Source organism: Acomys minous (genome assembly GCF_964271855.1).
Source record: "Acomys minous genome assembly, chromosome: 2".
Classification (NCBI taxonomy): Eukaryota; Metazoa; Chordata; class Mammalia; order Rodentia; family Muridae; genus Acomys; species Acomys minous.
The window spans coordinates 55961433-55984863 of NC_140484.1; the positions used below are offsets into that span (position 1 = coordinate 55961433).

Below are 23431 nucleotides of genomic sequence, written 5' to 3' on the forward strand. Positions count from 1 at the left end.
AAGTGGGGCTTATCCCAGGAATGTGAGGTTGGTTTAGCACCCCCCAAAATCAATTATTGTATCATACTGTATTAATAGAAGAAGGGGTTAAATACCACACGGTCATCTTGACAGAGTCAGAGAGGACGGCTGGGAAAACTGCACGTTTACTCCTGGCCAGCTCTCAGTGCATTCAGCGCGGAAGGAGATATCCCGAACTGACGGGAAGCGTTGGTGAAGATCTCCAAAGTTATCATCACTCTTAATTGCAGGGGACTGGAGGCCTTCTCCCAGGAGATTCTCCAGGTACCCGTGTGGGCGGCGGCGGGAAGCCAGGGAGAGCAGGAAGGAGGGAAGGAAGGAAGTGGAAGGCTTATGGACGGAGAGGGAAGGAGTGAGGTTGTCTTCGTTATCCCTAGCAGCAGTGGAAAATCTAACACAATCAACAGCAAGAACAAAACACTAAAATCAAGACTAGCAAGGCTGCAGTTTCCCACATCAGCCAGTAAGTAACAATACCAAAATGAAGTTAAGAAAAACAACCCCATTAGGGATTGCAAGGTGACTAAAACAGAAGTGAATTTAACGACGATGACAACAACAACAACAACAACAAGCACAAAATTTAAAATTTATACATCAAAAACTACAAAACAACAACAACAACAAAAAACTACTGAGAGAAATTTGTAATTCTAGCACTTTCAGGGCTGAGGCAGGTGGACTGTGAATTTCATGGTATTGCTAGTTTTTGTTCCCATCCTGGGTTACAGGAAAAACAAACGAACAAACAAACAACAACAACAAACCCCAACCAAATCCTGTCATTACCTCATCTCCCAAGAAATGAAAGTAGCGCACACACAAAGAGAGAGATAGCATGTTCATGGCCTACGATGTCCATTTATTCAAATGATCTTGCAGATTCAACAGAAAAATCCCAGAAGCCAGATACCTTGCCTGCCTGTTTTTTCTTTTTTCTTTTTCCCCTTTCTCTTTTAAAAATAAAAATTTACAAAGCCAGGCTGTCTGTAGTCCCAGCACTTGGATAGGCAGAGGAAGCTGGATCTCTGTGAGTTCGAGGCCAGTCTGGTCTACAAAGCTAGTTAAGGACAAGGCTACATAGAGAAACCCTTTCCTGAAAAACAAAAACAAACAAACAAACACACAAATAAATAAAAATTTACAAGATCATCCTAATATTCATATGAAAATGTCTAGATCTCAGACAAGGCAAGGAGGAAAAAAACCAGAAGATTTTTCACTACTTGATTTCAAAACTTACTGTAAAGAATCAATAATCAAGAGGGTGTGGGACAAGCATGTGGACCAAGAGGACAGAATTGAAGGTCTATAAAGAAACCCATATATTCATGATCATTTTTTTTTTGAGGTAGCCCAGGCTGATTTCAAACTTGATATGTAGTTGAAGCTGTTTTAGAACTCCAATCCTTAACCGGGTGTGGTGGTGCACGCCTTTAATCCCAGCACTCAGGAGGCAGAGGCAGGCCGATTGCTGGGAGTTCGAGGCTAGCTTGGTCTACAAAGCAAGAAAGCGAGTCCAGGACAGCCAAGGCTAACACAAAGAGACCTTGTCTTGAAAAATCAAAAACAAACAAACAAACAAAAAACCCAAACAAACAAAAACAAAAACAAACAAATCAAACCAAACCAAACCAAAAACCTCCAATCCTTCTGCATGCATTTCCCAAGTACAGGGATTAAAAGTGTATGTACCACCATGCTTGGCTTGGGTAATTGGTTTCTGGGAAAGAGTCCATTGCTGGTTAATCAAATAAGAAGTCTTTTTGACTAAGGGTACTGAGCGACTGAATATCTGTAAGTTAAAAAGCAGCTGTTTGTGTGGTACCTGCTGGTAGGCAAATATTGCAGAGCATTAGACATAAGTTAGAGGTCAGCTTGGGATGTGCCTTTGTTTGTTTGTTTGTTTGTTTGTTTTTGTTTTTGAGACAAGGTCTCACTTATGTAGGCCTGACTGACCTAGAACTCACTATGTAGACCAGGCTGGCCTTAAACTCATCAACATCAATCAACTTGCCTCTGCATCCCAAGTGCTAGGATTAAAGGCACGCGCCATCATGTTGGCCTCTGGGCCATCTACCTTTAAGAGGCTGGGAAGATAGCTCAGTTGCTAAGGTGATTGCTGTGCAAGCTTGAGGGGCAGAGTTTAGTTCCCAGATCTCACGTTAAAAAAAAAAGTCAGGCGTGGTGTCACATATATGTAATCCTAGGGCTGGGAAAGAAGAGACTAGCAGATCCCTAGAGTTCCCTGACCAGCCAGCCTAGCACACTTGGTGAGCTGCAGGTCAGTGTGAGAACTTTTCTCAAAAAATAAAATGGATGGTCGCTGAAAAACAACAGTTGAGCTGTTTCTCTGGCCTCTTTACATAGATACATACACCTGTATACACATGTATCTGCACACACACAAGCATACATACACACAAAACTAAGTAAACAAAAACTTAAGATTTTATCAGTTCATATCCTCAAATTACATCAAAATATAGACCTAAATACAAAAACTCATTCTATACAATTTCTAGAAGAAAAAAGAAAAAGAAGAAGAAAATGTTCATGACCTCAGACAGGCCAAAGAAGTCTAAGAACATCAAAAGCAGGAACCATACAAAAGACAAATTGGACTTCATTAAAATTAAAAACTTCTGTGATTTAAAAGACAATTCAGAAAATGAAAAGACAGCCGGAGATTAGGAGAAAGTATTTGCAAGTCATATGTCTGATGGAGGACTTGTACCCAGAACATATTAAAAACTCCTGCCACTTGACAATAGAGCCGAGCACCTAATTGGAAAACGGGCAAGAGAGTTGAATAAACATTTCACCACAGAAGACTATGAATGGCTAATAAGCACATGAAAAGTTGCTCAACATCATTAGTCATTAGGGAAATGCAAATCAAAGCCACAATGAGATACCATTACATACTCACTAACAGGGCTGAAATAGAAAAGACCAAGCGTACCGCCTAGTTGCAAGGCTGAGAGAAAGTGGGCCATTTACACACTGCTGATGGGAAAACAAGTTAAAAAAAAAAACTTTAGAAAATAGTTTAGCAGTTTTCTTAGAAAGTTAAACAGAAATTTACCCTATGATTTCTGAGAAATGATAGATCAAATAGATAAAGGGATTCCAACGAGGATATAGATGATTTGAACAAAACAATGAGCAAGCTTGTTCTACTGCTTGTAAACACAGCCCTGCGTCCAGTGACTGCAGAACATGCTTTCAAGTACTCAAGGCACGTTACAAAGGCTGAGCACGTGGTTTGCTATAAAACATCCTTCAAAACATTCCAAAGGGTTGATATCCCAGGACCACTTTCTCTGACAATGAAGCAATGTTACTAGAAAGTTCTACCACAATAATAACAATGACGAAAACCACATAGTTAGGCTGCCATGGCATAACTCTTGGAATAAACAAGAGATGATGGAGATTAGAAAAATACAGCGTAAGCAGATGAAAGTGAAAGCAGAACACTGCTCATCAAATGCAGGGAGCTTGGTGCAGCTCTGTAGGTCTGTCACCCCGGTGACCAAAGAAGCTAAGGCAGGACCAGTCTTGAGTTTGAGATCAAACTGAGCAACATAGTGAGACACTGTCTCAGCAAAAGTGGGGTATGCCTTTTCAGCGACATTTATGGGAAAAAAAACCTTATAGTGTAAATGCTATGAATTGCTATCATGCCTCACATGCCTTTAAAAATCTAGAAAATATGGAGAATTAATCATTATCTAGCTTAAGGGAGCCAAAGAAAAATATATTAAGGCCAAGCAACTAGAAGGAAAGAGATAAATGGATGTGAAAAAGCAAGGCAAAGTCCACAGGCAGGAAGGTCAACAAAGCTGAAAGTTTGGTGAAAAAAATATCAGTACAGTTGGGGAATGCGTGGCAGGCTTGGCCACTGTGGGAAACAGTGGAGGCACTGATACACAGAGCTGGGAATGAGAGCGGGAACAAAATGCAGATGCTACAGACATGAAGTAAACACCAGTAAGATTGAAAACCAAGAGAAAGGATGCAAATTCCTCAGCTCTGCTGCTTATCAGAGCTGACGTAAGAAGAAATAAAGAGTCCTAGCACCCCATAAACCCCAAATCTCTGTAATCAGTGGTTAAAAATGTTCTCACAAAGGAACAGCAGCCTGGATGGTTTTGCCTTGAAGTTCTAACAAACATTCAAGAGAGAGAGAGAGAGAGAGAGAGAGAGAGAGAGAGAGAGAGAGAGAGAGGGAAAAACAAAAACAAAAACAAAAACAAAAACAAAAACAAAAAACCAAACATCTAGTCTCACATAAAGCATCCCAGGATGTAGGACTGGTGGGGACGCTTCACCACTTAGTCTGCGAGGCGCCACAACTCAACAAAGATGGCAGAACAGGATCAAGCGGATCTGGGCAGCATTTAAGACTTATATGGGATGTGAGAGATGAGGCAGGGAAGTCTGCAGTGATATCTAAATAACTAATCCCCCAGGTAGAGAACACGAAGTCCTGGGCTTAGCAGATATTGGGCTGGAGAGCAAGGCTGCCTGGGAATTGGCCTGGGATGGATGACGATTGTCTCGGGGGCCAACCTGTAGAGCTCACGGATAGAAGAGGATTCTGAAATGAAGGCAGGCGGTGGGCAGGCGGTAACCTCAAGCTGGAACTAAGTATGCATAGCTTGGCTTCTGGGACAGAGCTGGGAAGAAGGAGTGCTGGGTGCTAGGGCCTCTCCTCACCTCCCTGCCACCCCCCAGATGCCCTGAGAACAGGGTTGGGGAAACCAGAGCTTCCCTGAGTCCAGCTTTGAGCCACAGACGTTTCCTGAAGGAAGAGAAGAAACTCAGAATCTTGGCCCCACTGTGCTGTGCATATCAGCATGACAGTGTGAGCTTGGCTGGTAAAACAAACACTACTGCGGCAGGTCCAGGTCCAAGTGTAGCTAAGAACACCATGGGGAAGAGGTGAGTGTGGGCTTTTCAGAGAGCCAGGGGACCCTAAGGTAGCCAGTGGAGGGGGGCCCAGGCAGGGCCAGGCAACAGAGCAGGGGCGGGGCGCATCAGGGGCCAGAACTCTGGGGTTCCTGTTTATAGGTGGCTTGTACCACCTTGAATTGCCACTTGTCCCGACTGCTGTAGCCACTGGACAAGGCCACTCGCCCCTACCCAGCCTTAGCTCTCAGAGTTGATTGTAGCTTCATTCCCAAAGGACCATCACACTGCTAAAGTGTGATCTTACACACATCTGTGACCACCATGAGGACCAGATCTTTGTGTCACCAGCTGTGTGACCACAAGAGACTGATTTCTATAACAAAGGAATCCATGATATAGGGCAAAACCTGAAAGTAAAGTAGTGGCTGCACAAAGGGAGCCTATGGGTATGTCTCCCTGGTATGGGTCCCTGGCCCGGACCTAAAGAAACTCCCAATTAGGAACCAGCTGGCCCCCCCTGGAAACCTCTGACAAGTAGACACCCCAAATTTCCTTGGTTGTTAGCCTGATCATCTCCTCCAGTGGGGTACAGCTGTTTGTGAGTGAGGTTCAGCACTTGTGATGTGGGTGGCCTATGGTGGGACACACTTCACAGCTGAGGGGCTAAACTGAGCTAGGCAAGCTGCTGGACACTGGACATTTGACTTTGGCCAGCCCGCAGCTGGCCTAGATGGCTAGGAGGGAGGGACTGTCAGCAGGGGAGCCCAGGGGCTCTGTCTGAGCTCAGCCAGGCTGGCTGGCACTGGCTCTGCTCTGGGACTGCTGGGCTCCCAGGGATTTCCTGTCCTCTACTTCCCAAGGTCAGCAGGATTGCGCTTGGGTTGTTTCTGGTCCCGATGGTTACGTTGATAACTGCGATTACGTGGGGCCCCAGCCATGCCATCGTGCCCTCTGGGCCAAGCAAAGCTCTTTCCCAGGGTCTGTCCCCACAGGGGGCAATGGTCCTGGACAGGGGAGGGACTGGGCAGGCTGCCATGGGCCATTTAGGTCAGTGCATCTTTGACAGACTCTTGATGTACAGTGGGGGTCCAGGCGAGAGCCCTGGGAGGAGCCTTGGTTCAGTGTGGACTCACTCCTCCATCTTATTCTTGAAGCAGGGGGTGAAGATGAGGAGCGGTGCCCATGAGGTGTTTGCTGCAGGATCCCAGCATCCTTGCAAACCTGGCTCAGAGCCCAGACAGGGCCAAGGTCACCAGGAGCTCTGAGGATCGGCCTAGCTTTGTTGCTAAACCTTGTTCCCAGAGACCATGGACTCTGGAAAACCAGCTCTTTGTTCTGATCTGATGAAACACTGGCACGTAGCTCTGTCCCTGCCCCAGCCACTGGGCCAGTACAGGATCCACCTTGGTCACATAGAGTTGTAACCTGGTTATTAAACCCCAGATTGCTACTAGGCAGCATATATTGAGTCTAGAAAGGGGACACTGATTTTAAAAGACACTACCTATCACCTTCTGTCGCTTACTGGAGACACTGGGTTTTGGGTCTGGGTTTGAGGGGTGGGCTGTCCTATAGGTAAAGGGCAGAAGGAGGAACCTGGAACAGTTAGAACTAAATTGGGGCAGGAATTTGTAGTGGGGGAGTTATCTGAGACTGGAGACAGTAGCTGCCTTTAAATTTCTGGGGCAAGAAGGTTCACACACCTAGGATTTGGTTGGTACTGTCTTGGAGCCAGTACTCTCACGGGGGAAGGGACCCTCCTTGATTCTTGTCTGCAGTAGGAATGGTCAGCAAAGGTGGCCTTGACTAGGAAAGATGTGGGGCTGTCTGAGGAGGTTGAGTAGGGGATTCAAATCAGGGGGTCTGTTACTGGTCCAATGGGTCCATGTGCAAAGAAGGGGGGAAAGCCAAGGGTATTCCTTGGTCCTATAGGCAAATAGCAGGGCTCCCAAGCCACTGCTGAGCCTAGGCCGTGTGAATTGGGCCCTCTGAGTACCGTTCCCATCCTGCCAGCTGTGCGTAATCTCTGTTCTAGCTGGTGGCCTTCTGGGCAAGGGCCACAGTTCTTCCCTGCTCAGACCTGGGAGGCTACAGGTTAGGCCAGGCCCTACAGTGAGACTCAGTGTTGGACATCTCCAGCATCTCAGAGAATATCTGGGGCCCATATCAGACACCTTCCATTTACTGGCTCCATGGCTGCCCCAGGCTGGGGACACTTGTGCCAGCAAGGAGTAGGGAGGCTTTAGAGCCTGATGCCTAGGATAAGTTTAGGGAGGAAAGCTGGCTTATCCTATATGGGCCAGTTTATCCTTGCCTACCTGTCCAGTTGCAACCCACATTGGAAGACAGCCAGAGCCAGGAGTTGCTAGGGCAACCCAGCAGCAACCACACTCCCCACTCAACTGAAATTCCACTATTTTTAGCCTCCTAGTTATGTTCAGATAAAAATCCGTGTATACAGACGAGTTGTCTGGCAAAATAACAGCACACCTCAAACTGCAGAGACTTCAAAGAGTTGTGCCCAAGAAAGGTTCCCCTGTGAGTCAGGGCCTCCAATGGCTTATGAAAGGTAGGGTGGTGGGCACAGAACCTGGGCTGCAGTGGAGTAGCCTAATGGCCTAGCTAACGTCAGCTGTGATATTCTGGAACATGAGACTGTGGGCAGCTAGGGCACAAGGAGCTACCCCAGGGTATGCATTCTACCCTACGAGGGAACTATGGTAGTGGGTGCTAATACAGCCCGGCCAGCCAGAGCCAGCAGAGCCTACCACATTTTCTTGACTAGGACCTTTGCTACAAGTCAGGTCCAGGATAAGTAGAGGCTGACCCCATCCAGGAATCAACCCCAGCTAGATTTTTCAGTCTTCTGAAGGTTTGGTCTACCTAGAGCAAGGGCCCTAGACCTGGCTGTCCTGTGGGGAGGCTGGTGTGAATCCGAGCTGCAGCCACTTCTTGGCTAGGACACAGCTAGGAGGCTAGCTCTAAGAGTAAAGAGTGGAGGGAAAGAGCCAGGTGATGCTTAAGGCTTCAGTGTGTCTGGTTTTAAGGTCTCACTCCTTCCTTCCCAGGGCAGAGGAAGGGCCACAGGCCCTGGGGCACCACATAGAAGCAGCCAGCAGGTAGGCAGGCTTCTGATTTTCTGAGCACATGACTGTGAAGCGTACTGCCCACCCAGCATGCACAGTGCTTCTCAAGAACTCCAGGTAAGAGATCTGATGCATGTGGAAGTAGGTAGGGGCACTTGGGATATTGCACTGGCCGAGGACGGTAACTATCAGAGCTGACAGAGTTGATGCAAGAGCCTACCTTGTCTTCCACCCTGTTCAGACGGGCACCGATGGTGTTGCTGCCACGGTCCTTGCTCTTTTCTATGAGGTAAAACACAAAGTCAGGGGTATTGGCTGTGGGTGTGTGCTTGGGAGTCTGGATGCACCCTAGGGAGCAGGAGATAGGGGAAATTGGTAGCTGGGGGGGGGGGGGGACAAAGGCTTGAAACTACAAGACATCCGTTAAAATTCTCATGGGGCTAGAATACCAGGGGTCTAGGGAGGAGGAGACGCTCCAGTCACAGAGTGGGTCTGGGCTCCAGCATTGCTCCGTCTGGCTTCAGAACCCCTGAGAGTCTGCTAAGAGAGAGGGACAGTGTGCTTTCTATCCAGGGAGTGGCTCAATTGGTTTGTGATACTTGCTGAGCTTGGACCCATCACCAGGCCAGGGTGTCTGTTGCTTCAGTGGTCCCCAACATTGGATTATGGCCCACAGTCCTGTCTGAATCTCAGCTAGCACTATTACCAGGAATGTGTCTTGCTTTGTTCTTCCCTGGCTGGCTTAGCCCCCTGGTCCTGGGGACCTGAGGATTCCCACCAAACCAAGAACTAGCCCACACCATGCTATTGTGCACTCCTGAACACTTGAGCCAGGAAGGGCCCCATCATGGCCCCTGAAAGTCTGGGCTAGCCACTGCTCTCACGCATGCTCCATCCCAGCTCCACAGGAAAATGTATCCTTGGTTCCCATACCACACTCAGAGTCTGACCATGATGTTTTAGAAATCTGTCATCTAAAGGGACACAGTGGGCTCCATCATCACCAAAACATTCCTTTATACAGCCCGCCTACAGCCACTTTGCCTACACAGGAGGCCCCAGTGGCCTGTTGTGGTGAAGAAGAGAAGCAGGTAGCGGTGAAGGGTGAGAAAGAAAGTCCCTTGTGGGTTTCCCCGCCCAGGTACCAGTGCAGACACCCACCTGAGATGGGGATGAACAAAGATGGCTTCCCGATAGACTGGTCCAGCCTGGGAGAGAAGAGAGGGACACCAGCTCACACAATGCCTGGGCCACCACAAAGATAGGCCATTGTGTCCAGGAAGATAGCGTGACACTCACTCCAGGGGTATCTTCCACTGCCACTCCAAGACCTGCCAAGAGGCACCCAAGACCCGATGGGTCCATGCTCCTGTGAGGGCCAGGCAGGAAGTTCAAAAACGAGGGGGTAGAAGCCAGGTCACTTAGACTTTCTTCTCGGATGAGATGAGTGAGTCAAAATAGGGAGGCCCTGAACCTTTGGCCTTTTCTGTGGAAGGGACAGTCACACCTTCCCAACTGTACCCCGTGATATACTAGATTAGCTAGGTTTACAAGCTAGCCCACGAAACTAATCTCCTAGGCCCAAACCTGTGCTGGCCCCCATGGACCACATTGCTTCAATAGAAACAGGATCCAAACCAGAATCCCAGACCCCGTTGGCTCTGAGTGGTCAGGATCCTTAGGTCCACCCCGGTGGCAGGAAGGCCCATGGATGGAGGGGTAACCCAGAAGTGGGTCTGGCCTTACTAATAACTCTTTATTTCTCTATGAGGCTGGGGCAGGGCCTCCCGGGGCCATGTCTCCACACCCGTTTCTGTGCCCACCTTCTCTGTAGTTCTTTAATCCGCACCATAAGGTTGAGGTGGCCCTGAGAGTACTGCTCAATGACATCTCGCACATCGTAGGGCTTCCGTGCTTGCTGCAGGCCAGAAAGACACAATGTCACTTCCCCTGAGCCCTGCAGGCTCAGTTCTAAATTCAGACAACGATGGGGGTGGGGGTGGGGTAGGGTGCAGTGACAGGGAGGAACGGCTTAGGACATGTAGTAGCAGGCTGGACATTTGCAGGATGCCCGGTTAGCCTGAATGGGCCTTTGCCTCCTATAAGTTCACTGGCAGGTCTAGCTAGCGCCTACTGGCTCCAAGCCTCCTGAGGAAGAGCCAGCCTAGCAGGCAAGAGACATGGTGCTGTATAGCCACAGTTCATCTGGGCCCTGCTGACAGACAAACTTGCTGCTTCTCTGGGAGGGGAGGGAGAATATCCTATGTTCTAGATAGCCTCCCTTAGAAGAGTCTAACTCCTATGAAAGAAGGACCTGCCATGCCCAGGGCCATTCTGGGCACCAGGACCACTACATCTTCTGTAGCCTACACACCCAAGGACTGTTAGGAGCCCAAGCCTGGGATGGTATGTAGGTAGATCTTGGTCCTGTGCATAGGAAGCTATTGCAGTCTAAGGAGTGCGCTTGACAATGTCTCCAGGTCTTCTGTAAAGATGGAGATGTAAGCCCTGATCCTCTCTTCGGTAAGGTGAGATTCTGAGCCTGGTTTCTGTCTTCTGTAAAGCAGGACACGGAGTCTTGCTCCTCTTTCCTGGAAAATGGGTTGCTGAAGTCTATTCTGCTACACATAGGAGGAAGTGTAAGAGACCTTGATGAGAAACATCAAGGACCGCCGACCTTGTCAGAGGTATCCATACCCGAGTCCAGGGCCTGGGTCCCTCTTTAGTACACACTGACAGTGACCCTGAGTAACAGGGGAGAGACTTGCGGGCTGAAATGCTTTACAAAGTTTGTGGCACCTCTAGGCATGCCTGTTGACACCTGGAGTAAGTGAGCAAGGGAGGCAGAAACTCCAGCTTGAGGCAGTGCAGGCCTGGATGATGAGCAAGACAGGGCCTTATGTTGGTCTGTGCGTGGCCTGAGAGTCTGAGGGCCACGGTGTCCAAGTGTACATGGGTACCTTTGTCAGCCTCTACGAACATACATGTGATCAAATGCATGTGGGGAGGTGTGAGTATGCAGGTCTGCAGGAACAGGGCAGGGGGCTATAGGCAAGGCAGAGAGCCAAGCAGTGGTGGTACATGCCTTTAATCCCAGCACCTGGGAGGCAGAGGCAGGTGGATCTCTGAGTTCGAGGCCAGCCTGGTCTGCAGAGTGAGTTCCAGGATAGTTAGGGCCATACAGAGAAACGCTGTCTCAAAAAATGCTCCCCCAAACAAAACAAAATAAAAACAACAAACAAAACAACAAACCAGAAGGCCCAGAGACACTCCACCAACCAACCGCTGTGGCAGTGGCACTGGAGGCCTGCTGAGACTTATCTCGGAGCCGCCAAGCTCCCCTGCAGGATCTGGTTGGGGCTTAAAGTGGCCTCTGTCAAATATCTGCCTGAGGCCATTATAAAAGACCATCTCAGCTCTCTTTTAGGGCCAATGTCCTCTGGTGGCAGCAGGAGCCGGAGATGAGCCAAGATAACACTGCTTGTCCAGACTGACTGACAGTGGGTGTGGGTGCTCAAGGCAAACCCTCAGGGCTAAGAGGCCCTGGCTCCTCAGGCCAGACACAAAGGCGGCTGGCCAAGGACTTATCAGCCAGCAAGGCAGGCCTGCAGTTAGGCTAGCAGGGGCGGGTGGAGAGCAGGTAGATGGATGGCTGAGGCAAGAAATCTGAGTCACCAGGGTGGCCTGGAACCCTTGAGGAGCCCTCCCCACAGGGGCTCCCTCTTCACCTACCTCACTCTTTCCTGGAGGGCTGCCACCACCTGTCCATGTTTCCCCAGCAATAAAGCCAGCTCACTGTAGAGCCCTTACTTTTCTTTAGTTAGAAGCCTTTATACTGACTGAGTGTATAGGGGAAAAGCAAAGAATAGGAAGGGCAAGAGTTGCTTGGCCTGTTCTGGCAGCCTCCTAAGCCACTCTTAGGACCTTGGCTAAGTGTCCTGAGGCCTGGAAGAAAGTGCAGGGCTCTGGGTCTCTTCTTCCTCAGCCTCTAAAACATGTCAGCAGGCAGGTCCTTTGTTTGTGCCGTAGAAACTTGGGTCTGCATGGACCACTAAGATGGTTTCTGACTCAAGGGGGATGGACTGCTTGAAAACCGTGAGGGTCCCTGTGTTCCACTGGGCACTCAGACCCTAGAAGTGACCCCCCAAGGAGCCATGAGCCCACTCACCAGAACCCCATGCAACCTAGCAGTCCCTGTGCTGTGTCAGGTGGAACCTGCTTCAACACCTACAGAGCCTTCACAGCCTGGAGACTGCCATAACCTAGCAACTCCTGACAACCCTTTAAACACTAGCAATGTAGGCTATACTGCCTCCCAGGAGGAGTGTCATACCCTCGCCTCTCCTTTGCCCCTGAGAGACTGTCCTGTGAAGATGTGACTTCCCACGGGGGTTTCTGTGGCTTCTTGCCAGCCTGGGAACAGCTGGTTCTACTACAGGAGGTGCCTCATCTTCCTTGTTCCCTCAGTGGCTCAGCAGTGGAACTGTAGGGCGCGTGGCTTTCTAAGTACAGGGAGAAACAGCTTTAAGCGCAATCTCTGTGGAGAATTTGGACCCTTCTAAGGCACTGCCAGGTGCCTCCTGGCACTGGACCCTGCTGAGTGTGACTTTATTCCTTTTGGCAATATGAAGTTCCTAGCATTGTGGGAACTTTGGCATAACTTGGTCTAAGTGAGTTGTGATAGTAGCAGGGGGCTGCAGGCTAACACGTGGTCATCAGAATGCCACCATGATGCTGTTGAGTGTGCACAGGATCCCTCCTAGGGTAGCAGCAAGTAGCTACGGTGAGGAGCCACATGCTGTTCTTGTTAGTGTCAGTAGCTGGTCAGGAGGGCCAAGGGCCATCCCAAGAGCTCTTCTTAGGGCTAGAACAGCAGCGGTTGAGGAGGTGAGGACTTCAGTGAACAAGACTCATGTCACCCAAGGCTCCTCTCAATACAATGAGGACAAGTTAGGATAGGGACTATGCTTTAGCCCCTATCCCCTTCAGAGTCTGGAGCTCTTAGCTGCCTCAGGGCTGAGGTCCTGTGCTAAGGGGACCATAGGAGCCTGTGTCGATCTCATGGCCTGGTGTGGTAGGTGTGGCCTGTAACAAGACACAGGGCCACCACTGAGCTTGTCCTTGGGCAGGTTGTCCTAAGGCGGGTTGCCCCAGCCTTCTCTGCCCAGTGACAAGGACTTTCTGGTAAGAGAATGCTCTCTACCACTTGCTATTTCTGTTGACATGTTCTCAAAGTGAGGAATAAGACTGTTCTCCCCACGCTCATAACTGTTCCACAGGGGAGGAGGAGGAGGAACAAGGCCTACTTATTTATTCTCTGGGAGTCTTGGACTTTTGAGAGCTCTGCAAGTGTGCTGGCAGCAAATGGATCCCAGAGCTACCGTCTTGTCAGCTCAGGAGCCTCTGCTCACTAAGCAGGACCCAGTATGGCTAGGGTAGGGGACAGAAAGCTCCAGGGTGGCTGAGGACAGATGTTGCTTCCTGTCCAGGTGACATTGCCAGGCTGTCACTATTGTAACCTCGCATGGAAGGAGAAGTTCCTTCTAACAATAAGGTGGGGGAATGAAGGGCCCCTAGGCTAGGGCTGGGTACAGAGTCCATGAGGGAGACTGCTCTCTTGGGGAGTGGTGATGGTCCAAGGACTACAGGCACAGCGTCTTGGCACCTAAGGGTGAGGGCATACTACTTCTGTAGTCCTCTTGGGGTCGGTTACACTGGGCATGGTCTCACCTGGAACTTCTTCTTGGCTACAAAGTACTGCATGCGCCTGATCACCTTGATAGTGGCCCGGTGGTGCTCCCGCAGCCTGTGGAGGAGGGGAGCAGAGTGTGAGCAGCTTTCACACATCATAGATGGGGAGAAGGACCCTTTCCCTGCCTCTATTTCAGAGCTAGATTCAAGGGTTGTAACCCTTGGGATGCCTCCATGAATGCCCCTGGAGGCAGGAGGACCACAGCCTTGCTAATAAGGGTGCTGCTTACTGAGATTGCCTTCTCAGGACTGCCTAGAGATAAGGTCTTTTTTTTTTTTTTTTTTTTTTTTTTTTTTTTTTTTTTTTTAAGAAACGTCACCAGAGAAAGCAGGCCTGTGATCAGACATCTGTGTGCACAGAAAGAAGATGGAAGGCATCAAGGCAAAGGAGAAACAAAGGAGAGGCTCCTGGCTCCGAAGCTCAAATCTGACCCATTGGACTAAACTGCACTGGCAACAGAGAGCTGCTGGGAGCCTTTGGAAAAGTTAAGACTCAAAGCCCGCCTTCCCTGCCATCCCCCCACCTACCCCCACCCCACCAGCCCAGAAAACAAGAGGCAAGAGGAAGCCAGCCTACCCTCCAGCCTGTACTTCCTTCTCAGAGAAGTGTGGGAAATGTCGACACCAGATGGGGTGGTGGGGCTTCCTGGGCTGTGAGGAAAACAGTGTAGCCTGGGCTCCAGAGCCACCAGGATACAAGTGACAAGATTCCAGAGAACAAAGGCTATCAGGGTATCTTTTTTTTTCCCCCACACAATTCCCCCTTGGAAATAGCTATGCATTCTCACAGAGCAGCAGTGGCTGGTGGGAGGGAGTAAAAATAAAGCAGAGAAGCCAGCAGGCTCTTGCCACTGAGGACGAGCAGGCTTAACTATTCAGACCCTTCCTGGATGGGGCCCCAGGAAGCCTGCAAAGGTTTTGGTAAAGGTCCCCCAACAAAACCTCACATTGTCTCAAGCACAAACCAGCCCAGATTTCTTTTTCATAGTAGAGGGAAATCTACACATCTGTAGAAAAATTCATTAGAACTTCTGGGGGGGGGGCGTTTTGTTGTTGTTTTTGTCCACACATAAAAGCTGAAAATTAAGGGGAAAAACAGACAGAGATCTGCAAGTGTGAAGTATTCTGTGATCTTAACTGCTAGTGGCTGTCCCCTCAGGAGATAGAGTTGTTTTTCCTACTGCCTGAATTTGAGCTGACCTTGTGACTTAAGGTGACTTTAGAGTTCTGGAAGCTCTCCATGGGTGGAGACCACAGGTGTTGGGAGGGCAGCTGAGGTGGTGGCGGCAGGGAGGCGATGGAAGTGCCCAGGCAGCAGCCAGCAGCCAGCGCTGATTGTAGGCATGTGACTGAGCCATTTTGGACCACCCGGCTCCAAAAGCAAGCTACTGATGTCTGCTGCCTGCCTGAGTCATTCCAAGCACAACCACAGAACCACCTTTCAGCGGGGCTGGGTCCAAGCCCCTGACCCATGGAGCTGTGAGCAAGACAAATAACTGTTAGCCCACAACCTTTGGTTATGGTTTGCTGTTCAGTAGTAGGTGGCTTGTAAAGAAATTAGAAGGCCGGCCGGTAATCCCAGATATTTAGAAGGCTGAAACGAGAGAAGCACATATTCAGGCCCTGCCTGGGGAACATAGTAGGTTCAAGGCCAGGTTAAACAACTTAGTGAGATCATACCAGAGAGCTCGGCAGCTAAAAGTACTTGCTGTCTGTACTTCCAAAGGTCCGGGGTTCAGTTCCCAGCACCCACCATGGCACCTTACAACCATCTCTGACTCTAGTTCCGGGGATCCAACACCCTTTTCTGAATTCCGAGGACATCACACTCGCACACATGTTGCACATATATACATGTAGGCAAAGTGCCCACATAAAGAACAAAGAATAAATAAAACTTTAAAAAAGTTAAAAAGAAGAAGGCAGGGGACCTCAGCATGTCAGCATGTGACTTTAATCCCAGTACTCAGGAAACAGAGACAAGTAGATCTCTGTGAGTTGGAGGTCTGCCTGGACTTCAGCTGTGAGCTCCGGTCCAGTTAGGCCTACATACTGAGATTCTGTCTCAAAAAAAAAAAAAAAAAAAAAAATGGGGTTGGGGCTGGGGAACATAGCTCAATGACAAACTGCTTGCTTACCATGAGCTAGGTTCTGGCTTCAATTCCTAGCACTGAGGAAAATAGAGAAAGGAAGGAAGAGAAGAAGAAAGGAAAGAAAAATGAAAAAAAAAAAGTCATTAATTAGATCACAGAGCTGGGCACCATGATATCAACCTTGTATCACACTTGGCATTGATTTTAGGATCAGAAAAGGGGGGGTGTGTGGAGAGGGCAGTGGACAGAAAGCTGGATACGTGGTAGTGTCTGCAATTGGTGAGACCTCTAAGTGTGTTGGAGGGAGAAAGAACTTTGTTTTAGGGGAGGGGTAGGAAAATAGTGGCTTTTAAAGATAGCTGAAAAATCCCCCCCCCCCATTGTTCCTGCCATTAAAGATCTTAGTCTGTTTCCACCATGGCAGAAGCAGACCACGTGCTCTGAGTTTCGGCCTCAAGAGACCGGCAGATCTCACTTTTACCCTCTCAGAAAACGGCTGCCTCCTGGACAAGTCTGAGCTAGCCTGCTAGAGAAGCTGAGTGAGGAGGGGAGTTGAAGGGTTCGGATGACAGCTGACAGCTTCAGGCATGTGAGGCTGACACTGCTCAGCCACCAACTGAGTGTTCTGTGTCCGCCCCCCCCACCCCCCAGGAGTGTGCCCCGCAGAGCAGCCCAGAGCCTGACCTACGGAGTCAGTGGTAGATAGATGGCTGTGGTTTGCATCAGACTTTCTAGATGAGAACTTTAAGATAGCTGTGATGGATAGAGTCAAGAAAGTAGATGAAAAGATGAGGGATTTCACCTTATGATAAAAGTTATCTCCAAATACTGAAAAAGAAATTCTACAAAAGCCAGGCATGGTGGCACATGCCTGTAATTCCAACACTTGGGAGGTGAAGGCAAGAGAACGAGGAGGTTCAAGGTCATCCTTGGCTACATAGGGGCTTGAGGCCAGCCCAAGATGCTCTCTCAATCTCATCCTATGGTTTGCTCTCAAAAATAAATAAGTACATAAAAGAAAGAAAAAAAGAGAAAGAAAAGGTAACACAGTAGTGGAAATTAAGAATGCAATAGGTGGTTTGCTAAAAGAGGTAATGTAGTAAAAAAAAAAAAAGAAAAGAAAAGAAAAGAAAAATAGTAAAAAAAAAAAAGGATAAGAAGAATAAGATAGCAGAGAATGTGAATTAAAGTGAATTCATATTCCATTAAATAGATCATGATTGTCAGTCAGGATTAAGAATAATGATATGAACCCACTAAAAGCATAAACAAAGAGAGACTGAAAAGAAAAGGGCAGAGAGAAAAGTTGCCCTACCCCAACTCTCTAAACACTAGCATCCACAAACTAGCACCAGGCACAAGAGACAAGATAAGACAAAGAAAATTTTGGAGTCACAGAGTATCAGCTCTGGGCTTACTGGTAAAGTGTTTGTCTTACAAGCAGGAGGACGTGAGTTCCTTCGCCAGATCCCACATTAAAAAAAAAAAAATCCAGGCATAGTAGTGTGTGTTTGCAATCCTATGGCTGGAGAGTGGAGACAAGAAGATCCCTATAGCTCAGTCATCTTAGCCAACTTGGAAAGTTCCAGGCCAGTCAGAGACCCTGTCTCAAAAAGGAGGTGGGAGACAGCACCCGAAGAATGGCACTCAAGGTTATCCAGGGTTTCCACTCATGCCTATATGAAAAAGTGTCAGTTCAGCAGGAGTAGATACATTCAAAATCTGTATGCACCTACAAATATAACCTTAAAACATATAAAGCAAACTGGAAAAACAAAATGGTAAAAGAAAATCCATAGCCATGAGGAGAGCTTTGAATATACCTCCTTGGCTATGGATACCAAAGCAGCAACAGAGACAAATATGAACAGTCTGAGTGTCAGTCAATCCTAACTGACAGGGACACAAACCACACCACCACAGGCCAGCACACACAGTATTTACAAAGATACCAAGTGCTGGGTTTTAAAAGCAAGTTTCAACAAATTTCAAAGAAATTAAATCATGTTTAGCATACTCCCTGGCCACAATAAAATTAAACTACATATCAAAAATGTTACTAGGAAATCCCTAAGTGTTTTGGAAATTAAATGATCTAAGTAACCCAAGGTCAAAGAAAAAGAGTCTTATATGAATTAGAAAATAATTGTAATTGAATAATAAAAATGCATCAAAAGTTACAGGTAAACTCATTGTGGAGTGTACACCTATAATCTCAGCAACTTAGGAGGCCAAATCTTAAAGATCATAAGTTTGAGGCCAACCCAGGCTGCCTAGTAAGATATTGATTTTAAAAATGGCAAGATGCCTTGGTGGGTAACGGTGCTTGTTTCCTAGCCCGAAGACCCGAGTTTGATTCCCCAGGACTTGGATGATAGAAGGAAAGAACCAACTTACAAAAGTTGTCCTCTGACCCTCACATATGGGCATGGCACATGCACCTCCACATATATACATATAAATAAACATAATTAATATTTAAAAATCATGTTTCCAAAAATACCGTTATATAAATGTTAGAGATACATTGAAATATGGACACTGAAAGGAAGATAATATATAAATGTGTTTGCTAGAGGAGAGGTTGAGATCCAGCTTAAGTTAAACATACACACACTCACACATACACACATGCATGAATGCACACACAGTCACACACATAAGTTATACACACACAGTCACACACCACACACACACACACACCAAATTCAAACCCAAAGGAAGTAGAAGGAAAGAGATAATAAAGATAAGGCTATGAGTTGATGAAATAAAAAAATGAATGTTGCATTAAAGAAAATCAACAAAACTAACATTTGGCTTTCCAAAGAGACTAATAAAATTGATAAAAACTTTAGCAAGATAGATGGAACAGGGTAAGGGAAATCACAGGTCGCCAATATTGGAAGTTTAAAAAAAAAATATGAACACTACTGTGGAGCTAGAGACATAAAAAAGGTCTATTCAGAGGATACTGTGAACAAAAACAATTCTGATAATATAGAAAAATAGATTAATTCATCAGAAACATGTTTTAAGAAAAGAAAAAATAAACACAAATTGCCCAATGTAAATGGAATTAAGCTTGGAATTTTAACGACCTTTCTACAAAGAAGTTGGTCTAGATGACTTCACCAGTGAGTCCTTCCCAACACGTAAGGAAGAGGCTCACAACTATATACAACACTTCTTATGGGGCTTTTATGAGGTGGTCTGGCCTTGATGCTCAAGTCTGACAAGGATATTCCCGAAACAAAACTCAAAGGCAATGCCTGTTCCTGGATGTGGAGGCAGCCTCTAAAACCAGCCAGTGCGATCCAGGGCTCATGTCACGACTGATGCAGGATCAGTGTGGCTTAATCCAGTTATGCAAGGCTGGCTTAGCATTTGAAAATCAATCAACAGAAGTCGCCACATCAACAGAATGAGGAGAAACATATAATCAACTCAAAAGATGCAGAAAAGCACTTGATAAAGGTCAAGGCCCAGCCCTAACTAGAAACACAACTCTTAGCAAAGTAGGAAACACAATTAAAAAAAAAAAAAAAGAAGAAGAAAAATGAAAATGGAAACAAACAAGAAATCCTGAAGACTGAGCACACACACGTAGAAGTCACTTTGTTCCTGAGATGATGATGCGTTCCATATTTTCTAGCAGAGTCTGTAAAGGCCCAGCCTGTGCAGTAAGGTGAAAAAGCAGAGAAAGGGTGGGAGAACTGGGCTGGCAAAAGGCTTGCCGCCAAGCCTGGTGACCTGAGTTCAAGGCCCAGACCCCATATGTTGGAAGAAGAAGAAACTGACTCCAACACGTTGTCTTCTGACCTCCACATGCATGCTATGGCAGGCAGCCCCGTACAAATAAAATGTAATTAAAATTAAAGCACGTGGGAGGAAGAGCAGGTAGATCTTTGTGAGTTCAAGGCCAGTCTCCTATACACAGTGAGTTTCAGGATAGCCAGGGCTACGTAAAGAAACCCTATTTGAAAACAAAAATCAAACAAACAAAACCCAAAATTAAACAACAACAACAAAAGCCACCAAGCCAAAAACTCAAAAAAAAAAAAAAAAAAAAAAAAAAAAAAAAGGGAATGAATTTGGCAGAACCCTGACCTTGCCCTTGCAGGGCGTGGACATGGTATAGCTCATGTCTATGATCCCAGAAATCTGGAGGCCAAGATGAGGATTGTAAGAGGGGGGCAAGCCTGGTTTTTTAATCTGCTAGCAATAAATAGGCCACAAAATAAAGAACTGTAAGAATGCCAAAGCTAATGCATCTATTTAAATTGTTCACAGGTGAGACCTATATGCAGACAAGCACTGAACACCAGTGGGAAGCTGGAAGTGACTTGAATTCATGGAGGCTATAACACGTTCTTATCTGTGGGGTTGGAGAGATGGCTCCTTGATAAACAGAATTGGCTTGTTCTTCCAGAGGATCTGGGATTGATTCTTTCCCTCTCCACCCACCCAGTCAGGGTTTCTCTGTGTAGCCCTAGAACTTTCTCTGTAGACCAGGCTAGCCTTGAACTCACAGAGACCCACCTACCCCTGCCTTCTAAGTGACATTAAAGGCTTGTGCCACCACTGCTTGGCCTGGGTTTGATTCTTAGCATCCACATGGCAGCCCATAACCATGTGTGACTCCAGTCCCAGAGGTTCTGAAGCCTTTTTGTGTCAAGGGTACTTACTGCATGCACATGGTGTATAGAAATGTATGCACACACACTCATACACATTAAAAATAATAAAACATTTTTAAAAAGACACTCGACATAGTGCATAGTAGCACACACCTTTAATACCAGCACTTGGGAGGAAGGGGCACGTAGATCTCTGTGAGTTCAAGGCCAATGTGGTCTACATAGTGAGTTCTAGGACAGCCAAGACTACAGAATGAGACCCTGTCTCAAACAAACAACAAAATCTCTCTCATTTACAAGATACTTTTTCTCCAAACTTTGTTACAGATTTCTTATTCCAGTTTCTATTGCTCTTATGTTTGTTTGTTTGTTTGCTTTACCTTTTGAAATGGACAATCCGACTTTAAAACATTAATGAAAATACCAGGCACTTATCCCCATGGCAATTCTGAAAAGTAGCTGCAAAGCTGAAGACTTACACAATCAGAGTTCAAGTGTCACTGTGAGATGAGAGATGGCTCTTTGGCACAGCACTTGCTCAGCATGCATGAGGCCTTGGGTTTGATACCACATAAACCAGGCACGGTGCCTCACCCAGCACTTAGGAGGTGAAAACAAGAGGATCAGAAGTTCAAGGTCATCCTTGGCTAATATGGAGTTTGAAGCTACCTGGGGCTATTTGAAACTCTGTCTTCAAACAAACAAACAAACAAACACACACATGGAAATGAAAGAGATGGCTTAAGGGTTTGGATTTCTAGTGCCCATGTAAAACAACACAGAATGGTGCATGTCTGTAATCACAGGACTCCCACAGTGAGATAGGAGGCAGACTCAGGAGAACCCCTGGGAGCTCACAGGCCGGCCAGCCTTCAACTGAGAACAGCACAAGGCGGAAGACAGGGCAAACACCTGAGATCACCCCGTGACCACCTCATGTGCACCTTGGCCTGCAGACCTGCATTTATGCACACGAGCATGCACATATACACACAAAATCACACATCCATAGCACGAAGAAAAAATCCCAGGAAAGCTGCATGGTAGGCAGGGCAGCTGGATAGAGCAACAATGTAGATGTGATAAACACATAAACGGCTCTGGGCTGCCACTGAAGAGGTTTCAATAGGCAACCAGTGTTCTCTGTAAATGTGCGTGGACACATAAGAAGATCTAGACACCGTGACTCCTCCCTCACCACAGCTGCAAAACTAGCTTGTCAGGCCTCCAGCAGGAAGCTGGAGAGATCAGGCTGTGAAAGGCCACAGAATGCCTGCATAGCCTTGGGCTAGGTAAAGGTTTCTTCCCGGAATCCAGGGAACCTGACCTATCAGGGGAAATTGCTTGACAAACTGGAGGCTGCCTGAAACCCTTCATTCCAGGCATGGCCTGAGGAGATATGATTCTGGCCTCTTCCCGTCACCCCAAAAGGCATCAAAGTGGGTGAAAAGTGGGACTTCCTGGATATCTCACTGGAAAGGGCCCCTTCTCAATCACGATTGTGCTCCTGAGAATCTTCAGTCTTGCCTGTAGTAACCACCAACCTGAATCCTGTGTTTTCCATCCCTTGGTTTTTGTTTTCATATATGTGTGTGTGTGTCCCTAGATTGTGTGTGTGTGTATGTATATGTATATGTATATATATATATATATTTTTTTTTTTAAAGTTTTTGGTGATTTAATGGTTGCACATGCCTATAATCCCAGTACTCTGGCAGCTGAGGCAGAAGAATGGCTGAGAGTGTGAGGCTAGAGAGTGAGACCCTGCCTCAAAACAAAGGCATAGCTAAACTTGAGCAAAGACTACTCAGCCCCACCTCAGTGGTGTTCCTCCATTGCTGAGAGCCCCTAGTGTCGCTGTCTGCCACTGACTCAGTCATGTGAGCTATCATAAAGTTCTCCTCAGTATGAACATCCATGTTGGTTAACTCTCCTTCCCCCTGTCAAGGGTGTGACTAGTGCTAGGCCTCAGGCCTGCAGACGGTGCTATGACACACACTCCCATTTCAAGGTCTGAATACCAGAGTTTCCTGTCAGTGCAAAGCCCGACATAGCCTTGCTCAGGGGCTGTGTGATCCTTCCACCCCACCTCAGAGGCGCTTCCTCTGCTGTGGTGGAAGCAGGTTGGTGGTTCCTCAAACATATCTGACACCTAATAACCCCACCTCTACATACGTATTCCAAGATGTAAGAACTCAGATGTGATTGTCATAGTAGTATTACTCAGAATAGATCCAAAAAATCCACTGGTAAACAGAGGAACACACAAGCATGGTTTGTCCACGTGGTTGAATATCATTCAGTCGCATGAACTGAGAGTGTTGACATTTTGACACATATCACAAAATGAATAAACCTATAGGGCATTGTCCTAGGTAAAAGACGCTAGTCACAATGGACCCCGTACCATAGGCTCCCAGTTGGACAGAATGCTCTGAACAGCAGTGCATTGTGGAAGTTTGAGATTGGTGGTTCTGTAGGCAGGGAGCATAGAGAGTGACTGCTGATGGGTGAAGGTGGCCTTTGAGGGTGATGAAATGCTCTACAGTTAGCTGGTGGTGATGGCTGTGCAAAGTGAGACCGCGCTGATGTGTGCACTGAGGTGGGCATTGCAGTGGGAGCGGCTGCCCTGCACATCTCTGCAGAGAGAGCTCAGCTACAGAGATAGGAAGGCTCTGGAGCGTGGGGGAGAACTATCTCAGGCCGTCCCAGAAACCCAGGCAGGCACGCAGGGGACCCTGAAGTTGGTCTCATTCCCTCCTTGTGGGAACAGCAGCTCATCCTCACCCCTTCTGCCCAATCCCCAGACTGGGGGGGGGGGTCACAGGCGATGCTTCCAAGGGACAAAGCACAGTTTTGTGTGTATGTGTGTGTGTGTGATTTTCTCCACCCCACACTGCAATCCTTGCTGTAGCTCCCTGCT

The 23431-nt window shown here is 47.4% G+C and overlaps 1 protein-coding gene across 2 annotated transcripts in view; it reads right to left on the reverse strand.

The window, feature by feature from the left end:
• KCNQ1 (potassium voltage-gated channel subfamily Q member 1) overlaps positions 1–23431 on the reverse strand; it is a 321454-nt gene that overhangs the window by 55410 nt on the left and 242613 nt on the right. Inside the window, exons 13-16 of one of the 2 annotated variants that reach the window (XM_084770356.1) lie at positions 13758–13833; positions 9851–9945; positions 9189–9235; positions 8248–8309 (exon numbers count right to left, since the gene is read on the reverse strand). In XM_084770356.1, coding sequence (XP_084626482.1) covers positions 8248–8309; positions 9189–9235; positions 9851–9945; positions 13758–13833 — 280 coding nt within the window. The remainder of the gene's footprint in view (positions 1–8247; positions 8310–9188; positions 9236–9850; positions 9946–13757; positions 13834–23431) is intronic. The other variant, XM_084770357.1, reaches the window with a different exon arrangement.